Source organism: Strix aluco, chromosome Z (genome assembly GCF_031877795.1).
Source record: "Strix aluco isolate bStrAlu1 chromosome Z, bStrAlu1.hap1, whole genome shotgun sequence".
NCBI lineage: Eukaryota > Metazoa > Chordata > Aves > Strigiformes > Strigidae > Strix > Strix aluco.
Window position 1 is genome coordinate 70,020,011 of NC_133971.1, and position 13,314 is coordinate 70,033,324.

The 13,314-nt window shown below is 38.6% G+C and overlaps 1 protein-coding gene across 7 annotated transcripts in view; it reads right to left on the reverse strand.

Annotated features, from left to right (window-relative positions):
- The window catches only part of ERCC6L2 (ERCC excision repair 6 like 2), a 61,093-nt gene that overhangs the window by 44,294 nt on the left and 3,485 nt on the right, over window positions 1-13,314 (reverse strand). For 5 of the 7 annotated variants that reach the window (XR_012621662.1, XM_074812708.1, XM_074812712.1 and 2 more), the window contains exons 2-6: window positions 11,883-12,307; window positions 8,653-8,772; window positions 7,005-7,198; window positions 2,844-3,005; window positions 1,403-1,610 (exon numbers count right to left, since the gene is read on the reverse strand). Coding sequence is in view for 6 of the 7 variants with exons in the window: in XM_074812708.1 (XP_074668809.1) it covers window positions 1,403-1,610; window positions 2,844-3,005; window positions 7,005-7,198; window positions 8,653-8,772; window positions 11,883-12,307 (1,109 nt within the window). In the remaining variant the exon portion in view is untranslated. Of the gene's footprint in view, window positions 1-1,402; window positions 1,611-2,843; window positions 3,006-7,004; window positions 7,199-8,652; window positions 8,773-11,882; window positions 12,308-13,314 lie in introns of those variants that run through there. The other 2 variants (XM_074812711.1, XM_074812710.1) reach the window with 2 other exon arrangements.

Sequence of the window (13,314 nt, forward strand, 5' to 3'; positions counted from 1 at the left end):
AAAACCACAATTATGTGCAGTATACAATAAAAAGCAAAAGAGCACTGCATCAAAAAACATAAAACATGGAACACTGAAAATAAAGCAGAAAACAATATATTTGCTCAAATAGTTACAGGAAATTATTCTACCACCAAAAGAAAAAATGTGGATCTTGACACCAAAATAGCATGAAATTGTATCCAAAATGTACATATACTTATTTTACACACACACACCCCCCATTTCTACAAAGACTATCAATGTCAAGCTACAAGAACTTCCTGTTAGGTTTCTATAAACCTTTCGGTATGACTTCTGTGGAGGTATAGGGGGAGGGAAAAGTGAGAGAAATAAATGCATAATTGTAATTACAGGTTCCACTCTGCTTTGCCAGTTACTTAATTTGCCCTTTATTTCCTCCTTCTAGGCAGTAGCTGTTGTAGAGTACTACCACAGGCAGGACAAATAAGCAATGAGAATAAGCAATGAGAAGGCAAGGATCTACACAGTGCTATGGCCAAAACTCTTATCCTCCTTCTTAGAGACCATGGGTGGCATCTCCATGACATCTTTAGTCTTAACAGCAGGAGACAGAAATCCCAAGATCATTCCTTAACCTAGGCCACCCACACAGCAGCAGCACCATGCTGAGCTACAATAATACAGCAGTAACTCGAACATATACTCACATTAACAAGAGAATGAATAAAACCTGCTAGATTTAGAAGTGATTGACTGACAGTTGTGCTAATCTTTCCTTCAGAAGACAGTTTAGATGACATTATTACACACTAAGGATAAAGAATAAATACCAAATTTTGAAAACAAAACCAGCTGCAAACTAATGTATTTGTCTACTTAGAAGGACAGCACAAATATATTCCATAAGAATGTATCAGAACTCTTAGCTATAGCCATAAAGTATTACCACTTCATATAAAGTTTAAAATAGCATTAGATAAACAGGATTACAGACAACAATCAGCTTAACGTTTGGGGGTTTTCTTTTATTTAGTGATTGAAATTGAGGGAGTTAAAAATGAAAAGCATACTGTTCCATGCACAAAGTGTCAAGCTGCAAATTCAGAAGCCCTACACAGAATTTCAATTTACATACATTGCATTGGGTTTGCACAGATAAGTACAAAAGTGCACATAAAAGATGTGTAAATCACTAGTCAGAAGTCTAGCTGAGCATTTTCATGCTTGATTAACTCCATTTCAACATGCAATCATAGTAATTATGTGAACAAAGCACACAACTGCATATGCATTTTTTCCAAGGCTCTGGATTCTTCTTAAGTCCAAAAGAAAACCATGAACTACTACAGGCATGATGAACGAGAGAAAACACAACAAAAAACAAAAAAGAAGAGGTATATTCATTAGCACTGTATTTGAAATATGTAGGCACTCTTACTCTGTCTTCCTTTTTTGGCAGCTGATCACTGATGAGCGCTTTGGTACGTCTCAGAAACCAGCCAGACATTTTTCTTGCTAGCATCACCATGGCCTTACGACCTGTTGCTAGCTCTCTTTTAGTTGCAGTGTGCCTCTGGCCATGCTCCACTGGATCAGAAAATTTCTTCTTGAAATGTACTCTGGTACCCAAAAGTCCTGGTACAGCCCTATTAAAAAACAAAGTGGGGTAGGGAGTGGGGTTTCTGTGAATGAGTAACAGCATTTTCTTTACTCTGAGGCAGTCTATCCTCTTCCATTGATTAAAAGCATACCATAAATTTTTTCTGACTAACAGCAAGAGATCTTAAATTAACAAGCACTAGAGAAATGAATAAAAATTGTGTATATAAATAGAAACATATACTACTTCCAGATATGCCATTTTTTTCATTTACTTTCTGTGACTCTCAAATGTTAAGAGATTCCCCTTAGAAAAAGGGTTCCCATCTCCAAAAAACCAAAAGCTCAGCTGACCAACAGAAGTCACAAGTATATAGAAGCTCTAAACTACAAGGCTGTTACTGTTCAGTAGCCTAAATTAGAAGCTAGTCAGTCCTGTTTTCATTTTTTACTGTTTTTAATAAACCAGGTTATGCAGATATTACAGTTGACTAAATAAAATGTTGAGAAACCCAACAGTAAAAAGAATTTAGTAGTCATTGGCAGCACTACACACTAGAACAATCTATTAACAACATCAGCATAGTTTTAATGGACCTAAGCTTGCAGTTAAAGTATTTCTTTCCTAGCATTTCAATTCAGTTTGTATATCCTTATATTTAAGGTATGTTTGCTTTGTTCCTCCTCTGTAAAGCATCCCCAGTAGGTCTTCTACGCTTAGATTTACATCTAGGTTTAGTTCAACCTCTCCTTCTCCATTAGAAGATTTCCTGGACAAGATTGTTGCTTTGCAAATATGTACATTTGTGCATTTTGAAAAACAGCAAAATATTATGACTTTCATCTTCCAAGTATGTCAGAATGACCTGCACATATTGGACAGAGCAAAGGCACAACATTCTTCAAAGCTGTGTAAAGATTCTTTATCTACTGTACTCCACACAGAAGAAGAAAAAAAAAGAGAAATGGAAAAGGTAAACGTGGGGGGGAAAAAAGAAAATAATTTTAACTGCTTCCCAAATTCCTCAAAGAAGGCAGACAGGAGGAGCTTCAAATGTATTAAATGACTGCAAAATTCATACCAGGAGCTTACCTCTGTAGATGTACTGGAATAACACACTTACATTCTCACAAAACATTGGGGTTTTTTTGTGGGGGAGAGTTGTGGTATTTTGTTAGTTTTTTCATACGGATGGGTCCAGATCATCCAACTCTATCCCAGTCCCACTGCATAGTTAACATATAGAGGTGTTTAACAATATAAAAAAAAAATTATTTACCAGTCCATAACACACCAAAGTTCCTTCATATTGTTTTGAAGAATAGTTCCAGTAAGACCTATGCGAACACTGCATTTTAATGACTTCATGGTTTGAGTTATTTGAGCCTTTGGGTTCTTGATTCTATGGGCTTCATCCACTATCACAGCAGACCATTCTACACTGCAGATCAACAAGAAATATTGTATTAACTGAAACTATTTATCCCATCATCCCACATACACATAAAAAGTGAAGTCAGCCACACAAGTAGCTGTGATTATTATAAGACACTATTACGTCCTGATTTGTTTTACATTGTATTATACTACTCAGTTTCTTTATATTCTTTATATTGTTTAGTAAATGCAATTGTCATAGTTGAAAATAATGACTAAACTATGTAGCCAGATAAATGAACTACAGTTAACTGTATCAAATGTTTTCTGTGAAGAAAGCAGCTTTCAATCTCTGGAGAAAAAAAATCCAGCACATCTCACCAGCACTAATTCCACTCATAAGTAAGATTTCAAAAAAATAAATAAATCTCTGAAGTTAAACTACTGAAACATGCTTAACACGGGTATGCTTCATTTTCCACTGTAACTAGAAGCAGACTGAAAGCATTTAAATCTGCATGGTTTCCTACATGAAAGCATCACTCAACTTCTTTAATATCTATGATAGCAATATGGCAGAGGAGTTTTAATATTTTGGGATTCTGTGACTAGGAGGAACATATCTAGAAGCAGGGACCAAAGCACATTTTGCAGCCAGTTCAAGCATAAAACTTGGAGTTAGAATTACCTGTATACTGTGACAGTAATTTAAGTCATCAAATCCCTAGGAAGAGATTTATTAACTATGAGATTGCTTTATGTATACGAATGAATGAATATTTCAGAACAACATCATATTCACTATGATGATATTTCAAGCAACAAAAAGCTGAAACAGGTATGTTTAGAAGGAAACTTCTCTCCTGAGCAGGCTGCATTTAGTTCACCAATCTGAGGGCTGATCTTGTGGCATTTTTGATGCCTGCTAAATACAGTCATTCATATCTGAGTTCCTTACATTCCTAAAATCTGCTAAAAATTGGGAGTTTCTGAAAGGAGCCTTAATAGATGAACACATCCATGCTACTTCAATTTAATCTCTCATTACGCTGATTTACATGCATAACTGAGCCTATATATTATTAGTGATAATTAATTAAGACCAGTTTTTGAGGCCACTCCATCATTTTAGCTAAGCAAGACACACAGTCTCTTCCAAGATCATAGGCCCATCCTGCTCTGCAGAAGCAATTTGCTCAGTCTGTATACTGAAGAAAAGACAACAAGAAATGTTTCTGTAAGTATGTCAGCAGCAAAAGAAAGAACAGGGAGAGCCTCCATCCCCTGCTAGACACGGGAGGAAACATGGTAACAAGTGATGAGGAAAAGGCTGAGGTGATTAATGCCTTCTTTGCCTCAGTCTTTAATAACAAGACTAGCTGTACTGAGGGGATCCAGCCTCCTCAGCCAGAAGCCAGAGACTGGGAGAACGACCCCCCGGCAATCCAGGAGAAGATAGTCAGTGACCTACAGCATCACATTGACATATACAAGTCTGTGGGACTGGATGGGATACACCCGAGGGTGCTGAAGGAGCTGGCTGGGGTGCTCGTCAAGCCACTTTCCATCATTTACCAGCAGTCCTGGCTGACCGGGGAGGTCCCGACAGATTGGAAATTGGCCAGTGTGACGCCCATATATAAAAAGGGTTGGAAGGATGATCCAGGAAATTACAGGCCTGTCAGCTTGACTTCTGTGCCCGGGAAGCTGATGGAGCAGCTCATCCTGAGGACCATCATAAAACACATGTGGGACAACCAGGTGATCAGGCCCAGTCAGCATGGGTTTATGAAAGGCAGGTCCTGCTTGACAAACCTGATCTCCTTCTACAACAGGGCGACCTGGTTATTGGATGAGGGAAAGGCTGTGGACGTTGTCTACCTTGACTTTAGTAACACCTTTGACACCGTTTCCCACAGCATTCTCCTGGAAAAACTGGCTGCTCGTGGCTTGGATGGGCACACGCTTCACTGGGTAAAAAACTGGCTGGATGGCCGGGCCCAAAGAGTTGTGGTGAACGGAGTTAAATCCAATTGGCGGCCGGACACGAGTGGTGTCCCCCAGGGCTCGGTTTTGGGGCCACTCCTGTTTAACATCTTTATTGATGATCTAGACGAGGGGATCAAGTGCACCCTCAGTAAGTTTGCAGATGACACCAACTTGGGTGGGAGTGTTGATCGGCTCGAGGGGAGGGAGGCTCTGCAGAGAGATCTGGACAGGCTGGAGCGATGGGCTAAGGCCAACTGTAGGAGTTTCAATAAGGCCAAATGCCGGGTGCTGCACTTGGGCCACAACAACCCCCAGCAGCGCTACAGGCTTGGGGAGGAGTGGCTGGAGAGCTGCCGGTCAGAGAGGGACCTGGGGGTGTTGATTGACAGCCGGCTGAACATGAGCCAGCAGTGTGCCCAGGTGGCCAAGAAGGCCAATGGCATCCTGGCTTGCATCAGAAATAGCGTGGCCAGCAGGGACAGGGAAGTGATCTTACCCCTGTACTCGGCACTGGGGAGGCCGCACCTCGATGACTGTGTTCAGTTTTGGGCCCCTCACTACAAAAAGGACATTGAATTACTCGAGCGTGTCCAGAGAAGGGCAATGAAGTTGATGAAGGGTCTGGAGCACAGGTCTTAGGAGGAGCAGCTGAGGGAACTGGGGTTGTTCAGTCTAGAGAAGAGGAGGCTGAGGGGAGACCTCATTGCCCTCTACAACTATCTGACAGGAGGTTGCAGAGAGCTGGGGATGAGTCTCTTTAACCGAGTAACAAGCGACAGGACAGGAGGTAATGGCCTCAAGTTGCACCAGGGAAGGTTTAGACTCGATATTAGGAAGTATTTCTTTACAGAACGGGTTGTTAGGCATTGGAATGGGCTGCCCAGGGAGGTGGTAGAGTCCCCAGCTCTGGAGGTGTTCAAGAGTCAGGTTGACATAGCACTTAGAGATATGGTGTAGTTGGGAACTGTCAATGTTAGGTTAATGGTTGGACTGGATAATCTACAAGGTCTTTTCTAACCTTGATGATTCTGTGATTCTGTGAAATGTATTTGCAAGCAGTCAGTCACACATTAGATCTGCTCTGCACATGCACCTACTTCCTGACCACTGCCTATTCAATGACCAAACCTGAAGAGTTCATCAGAAACACAACAGCAAGAATTAGGGTACTGCTGACACAGCTCCTTTAGTCTTCTCCTATCTGCACTTCTTTTTTGGACCTGAGCACAGAGAGAGATGGAGATCTGATTGTTTTGGTGATGGCTGTCAACACCACTAGGACACTCTCTGGGGCCTGGACCCTTCCCAACACCTAAAACGACAAGATCTGCAGATCCACGGACAACACCAGCTGCTAAGGACAGGCTGCTACTACTAGCTATTTACACAACTTGTACCCTACTTCCAAGATGACATAGGAAAGAGGATCACAAGGATCAGGTGAGAAGCTAAGTACTCCTGAGCATAGCCAAAGGAAAGGCAAAACTTCTAGTTTGAAAATGCTGACAGCTATGGAGCAAATAAAGTAGGATTTCTAATACAATCTGCTGTCAGAAAGACTCTGATTCTGCTAAATCCATCAAGCATTTAAAACTATACACACACACACACACCCCCTCTTCTATCTCAAGAGTTTTTAGGACTCGGGAATTTCATCAAGCTGGTGAGAAGTGCAAATAACAAGGAGAATACCGTTTGAACATTTGCTAAAAATTCCAGATTTTTTTTCTCCTTACACTATACTGTAAGATAAAAATACCTTCTGCATATCTTTCAGCTACCACAGGTTTTCAGGCAGGCAATTCATGCATCTTTTAAAGAACACTTCATGAATGGGTTAACAGCAAAAACCAGCTTTACGAGACAAACACTTACTTCTCCCAAGCATCCCACTACAAACATAGTATAGGATCAACCCCGCCAAGACAGTTAAATGGGATTATTCTCTTCAGCAGAGTGAGTCATTGGATTTAACACTAAATACATTACATGGAAAGAATAAGTACTTTCAAAGAACAATGCAAAATTAGACAGCTAAATTTCTGTGTATAGAAAAATACATTAAAATCATTACCTGTTAAATTCATCCAAATGCAGGCGAAGTATCTCATACGTTGTAAGGGCAACTTCACATTTACCTTGCTTGATGCGACTCAAATCATCATCTTTCTTACTCCCATGTAAGACAGACACCTTAAAGTACCCCCATGTGTCTAACTCATCCTTCCAGTTGTACAGCACTGAAAGAGGGGCCACTATGAGGAAAGTCTGAAAACAAGCACATGTTACAGCATTACTGCAAGAACTACAATAGCACTTTCTCAGTAAGTCAAAATCTTGAGATTTGTTTTACTGCTTTGAACAGTTTGAACTGTTTAATTCTGTCACTTCAAAGCATAGTATAGAAAATATCTGAAGAGTCAATATAAATTCAAAAGTAATCTGTTTACTCAGAGTATGCAAATAGTACAGAAGAAAAATACTGTAATACTAAAAAAACCCAACAAAGTATTGCTACTTACTCAAATTATGCTCTAACAACTACAGTAAGATGTGAAATACTAACACTTTGCTTTGTTACAGCATTTCTACCTGTATACCATAAAATGTTTTACAGATGGAGAAAACAAAAAGATGAAGAGGGTAATCAGTTTCCTACAATCCACAAGTCTAGTCATCATACGACTTCAAAACAGACATCTGAAAAGGGTTTAAAAATTTAAGACAGCTCATACAACTCATTTAATATCATAGAATAATAAAACTGGTAAGGTAGGAAGGGACCTCAGGAAGCTTCTAGTCCAACTTTCTGGTCAAAGCCGGGGCAACACTGAATTCAGACCAGGTCATTAAGGGCTCTCCCAACCCAGGTCTTCAAAACCCTGCAAGGATGGAGGCAGTCTACAACCTCTCTCTGTGACCTGTTCCAATACTTGACTGTCCTCAAATTGAAATTCTTCTTCTCTTATTCCCAGACAGAAGCATTCCTGTTTTTTTCAGATGAATTGCTATCCCTTAGCCTCTTCCTCTCTGCCTGTATTTCCCGAGGAACCCGTATCCATTATTCACAGAGCTATAGTCATAAAAACCATTCTGCCAGTCAAATATTCCAATTATTCCAGTAAAATAAAAATAGAAATGGAAAACAGAAATTGAATGGGTCCTGTAATGGGTAAAATTAAAATGATCTTCAGATTTCTCATATTGACACAGAACTTGAATATATCTTTATTTGCTGTAACCGTAGTCAATTACCTAGATTATCAGACTTGCTTCTGACATTATGACAGTCATTCAAGAAAATATTAGCAATAAATTTTTGAAATATATGCATTTGTCTTATTTAAATATCCTGTTAATATAGACACATACGCTTTCTGTACTTTAGAAACACAATCACACAAACTGTAATTTTCTACTCACTGACATGAGCTTTTCAAAGCACTCTAGCCAGAAATCTCAGCCAGATATTTCCAAATGTTTTGGGTTAGTGCATACCAACAGTATTAACAGATTAGACAATAACAGCTAGATAATGCACTACAACTGTCTGGAAAACTGAAGGCTTCCCTAACACTACTAGGACAGCCATGAAACCCTGACCTACCTAAGTAGCTGAATTTTAAAAATGAATACACATAAACTCCTAAAGCAAGCAAACAAAGAAATCCATGTATTGCCTTTTACCAAAATCCTTATGATTGTATCACTAAAAGCTGTACCTTCTTGGGATTAGACTTCAATTCTTTTTTCACTGTCCTCAGTAGAAATTCTGGCATATTATTTTCAATATCCTCACGTGTTCCCTTTTTGTGCAAAACTGCAGCCAAAAATGAAATGACCTTGAGAAAGAAAACAATTCTCACTGATTATGTACAAAAATGCAAACAGAAATTGAGTGAGTTCCACTGAAAATAAACATCTAGGACAAAATCCTGGATAGGATTTAGTAAGGTGGTTTGGGGGAAGGATTGAGACTTTTGTTTAGGACTTTTGTTTGTTTTAAATCAATCTCAGTTTTTAAAATAGGAATCCCTTCCCTTGGACAATTCTGAATTCATGATAAAAGCAGTTAATTACTCTATTTCACTCTTTCACCCTCTAAGCAGAAAAGTCCCAAAAATATAGAAAAGACTATGAATGAGCCAGGAAAAACTAGAGATGAGGCATGCCTTCCAATTCTCCTCCATTTTCAGAAGGACCCTTGAACCTTAGATGAGAAGACAGAAGCAAGAGATACTTGCTAACTATACTCCCAACACTATTTCTGCAAAAGGAAGAAGAGGTTTAAACCAGAGGTTAGATTTATACTGATATGTAATTTTCTGTATGTTCCATTCCTGCCAGTTCCTGTTGTTAGCTTCAAAACCAGTTTCTTCTGGTGTGTTTGGGCTATATTCTCTCAACTGCCTCAAACCAGTCAAGGTCATTTCCCTTTGATTATGAGAAGACACTTACTATAATGCACCACAGCAAGGACAAACATCCCATCATAGGTTATTCCAAGCTGCTCCCACAGTAATCCAATACAGCTAGAAGGCACAGTTATCTGGCTAGAACACGCAAATCTGTAAAATCCACTTGGGATAAACAGTATCCATGGGGCTAAGCACCAGTGAGAACCTGATGCATCATCAGAGAGGTGCCCTTCCTTTGAAAACTCAACAGACCCCCTTTACTCAGGGCAGCCAGCTCCAGCCACTTCATTTTGCAACTGCCACACAGCTGCTTATAGCATGGCAGAGGTAAAGCTGTCAGCTGTTGATTTCCACAAAAAATGAAATTTCCAGAGCTTTCTTGCTATAATAATGTGGGGGGGAAAGAGTCAGCCAGGAGTGCAGAAGTGCAGGAAAAATACCCAAGTAAAGGGAGATGAGCAGAAGAGAGGAAATCCATCACATATGGGGGCATAAGGTGGAAAAGAGATAGGTAGAAGAAAACCAAACATTTTTATACATATCTCATATAAACTGAGGCTAAGAAGAACTGCAAGTTTGCATGTTGTTTGACTTTAATTTTTTTTAAATCCTTTTGAGAATAAGAATAAAATTCAATTGAACATAAAATCTCCATGTGTCTTCCAGATCTTCCATTTTTGGAAGAATTATGCATCACAAACTTGTAACAATAGCAAAGGCTGTAAAAGGCCAACTCTGCTGAGAAACCTTTGGCTCTTCCAGATAAAGCAGGAAGCAACCTAGGCCTTGATACAAAACTAACTTACTGCAAATCACATTAAGAAACATTATTCTACTTGTCTCCACCTCAACCTCAGCTTGAAATGAGAATGCCATAAGTCAGGCTAATTTATGCAAAAATCAGTTCAGAAGTACAAAGAACATTAAAATGCAAAAGTTTTCTAGGAAAGTCTTTACCTCATAAATCATCATATAACTCAGAAACAGTAATGTTCAGCCAACTGACAAGCATGAGACAAGTTTTCTATAAGACTATATCAGTTACCTGATGAAGTTTAACTAATATTTTTTCTTTCATGCATACTAATCTTTCCTAAACAAGTGAAATCCTATTTTACTTCATATCCACTGAACTGCCTTTCCCATACTGAACTCGAAGAACATAAATAATGTGTTTTATAAAAAATACACAAGGTATTCTTCAAAACCTCTATTTGTCTTCTGTAAACTTGACACTGATTAAAAAAAATAATCATCAGATGTGAATTCCGCACAGGACTATGTGTGATACCACACTGTCACTGTGTGATACACATGACCAGGTCACTTCAGAATCAGCTATGAGTTTCAAAAAACACAAGACATGCAAGCAAGACAACTCAATTCCACCCACCCCCACCCTCAGTTTACTACTATCTTATGTAGATGCTTCTTACTATATGAAATCACATTATTTGCAGTTCTGAGTAGAAACAAACCTCTATAACAAGCAAGTTCTTAAACTGCCATGGATAAGAAACTCGGCCAAGCTTAGGTCAAACACAAGGTAAATGGATGCAGTTTAGTTTTAATAAACATTTGTTAACAGATCATCAACACCTACACAAATCCATGATGCACCTCTAAATGCTCTATCCAGAGAAATTTTGCCAGTTTAGTTTACTCACTCTCCTTGTCAAGCTTGCTACAGAACAATACTTTGCACTGAAGGGTGTCTGTCAACATTTTCCTAAATGCAAGGGCAACAGACGTTACAGCCAGTATTTGTCAGTGAAGGAATGAGCTTGTGTTTGACACATGGAGGGAGAAAAGAGAGGGGAACAAACACTAGCCACCATAGGACTCAAGCTGCTAACATAAAATCAGACAGCTTAAAGAGAATTTTCAAACATAAAACCACCCTTATTTTAGTAAAATAAATAAATCATTTGGGCCACACTGATTCAAAGCATAATTGAAAAATCCAGCTATACTTTGTCCTTCCATCAACCCAAGTTATACTTCCAAGAGAGTGATAAAAATAACAAGGAACATCTAAGCACTTTTTCCAGAGATGGGAGTAAACATGTCTGCTCCTTCTTGTTTCCAGTACACTTAAACTATTTGTTTTCAGGAAAAAAGGAAAAAGACATTTAAAGGGCTACAGTCAGGTAAGGACTGTAAGTACTTTTAGCGTACTTCAGTGCAAATTACTTTCACAATGCACAGGTAGCAATCCTCAAAGTAAATTCAGCACAAAATGATTACTAACATTTTAACTACCATAATTACCCATGCTTACACTAAAAGGGGCCACATCCCAGTTTCCTGGCCTGTCAGGAGTGAATTTTAAATCAGCAGTGGCTCCTGGATCTAAGTGCTGTTCTGGATGGTCACGTCCTGCCTCCTCCAACTTCACACTAGCAAAGGAAGGTTAAGCTCCACTGAGGTGGCTTTTCTTAAATATGTTATTTTTTAAAAAGATTTACAACTCTCAGAAAACACACTGCCAAAAAAATTATCTACCCTCTCACTGTAATAATCAAAAAGAATACCTGTATTGTCTTTCCAAGGCCCATATCATCTCCAAGAATACACCCCCTTTTATTAGCATAGTGTCCATACAGAAATTGGGCTCCTTCCCTTTGATAATCACGCAGGTATCTGTTAATTGTATACGGGATAAAATCACCATTGTCAGATAATTTAAAAGCAACTGCAGGAGATGGAAGATTTCGGTCAGGAAAATAAGGTTTTTCCAGATCACTATCATCAAATATTAAGCTTTTCCAGGGTCCTCTACTGGCTTTGACTCTACAAAGTTTAGTTATTAGTATTTTCCTTTCTTCAAACTCCAAGAATGATACAACAGCAAATAATTTTCCATTCTCGTCCTTTTCAATAGAGGATATTGTTCCTTCATGAAGTTTCCCATTTTCAAGGCAAGGGGCAAGGCATTTCTCACCAATATGCCAATTACCTATAAAAAAACAAACAAACAAACACACATAGTGATAAAATAGCCAGATGTACAAAGTATTTCATTTTGTCACACTAATAAAACATTGTATATAAATTTATTTGACAAAATGTATACCACGTAAGATAAAAATTTTATGGTAGGTAGCACTAGAATCAGGATACCGATTACTGCTTAAAACCAAATCCTGAGCTAGACGTAAAATTGTATTTTGGTGAAACACTGTTATTTTATAAATACATGAAAGTCTATATGAGAAATCCGATACAAAAGCCAAATTCTGATACATTAAGTTGTTACACAGTGGCTTCACAGAGGCAAACACTGAAATGCCAAGGACTGCAGGTTTCATGTCCATTTAACAGACCACATGACCTGGTCAAAAAGGCCTTCTATGTTAGACACACTTCTAATCTATCTGAATCTAATACTGCAGTGTTAGTAAATTGTTTTATAATCACATAGGAAAACATCACCTTTCTCATAACAAAGTCTGGAACAGGTATAAAAAACCAACATGTTTAGAAACAACAGATGTGTACTCTAAGAACATACAGTAGTGTACCATTTGCCTACGTTCTTCATCAAAGTGGCTAATTAGTAAACTGCTTACAGAGCTGTCAAGTCTGGAACGGTTAAAATCTGTTCCTCTACAGTGTATCAAATATTAACAACAGAGATGACCGAACTGCTTAATTTTCAACTATTTCATTTTTACATTTCATGCACAAAGATGATTTTTCAAATTGTATGTATGCTGCTAACAGAAAAAGAACAGCAGCAGTGTATCAGAACCCAATGTGACAATGAAAAACCCAACAAAATACCTCTATCAAAAACCAAGGCCTTCACACTTCATAGTAAAAAGAGAAAGACTTCGTGAATAATGATTGCACACAAAGGTTTCCAAATCTGAACTGAGGAAGTGTTGTGCTTTTGAGTTTGTGAAAATAATTTCCAACTTTTCCCTGCTCAGCCATCCCAAACCAAGAAAGGGACACAAGATT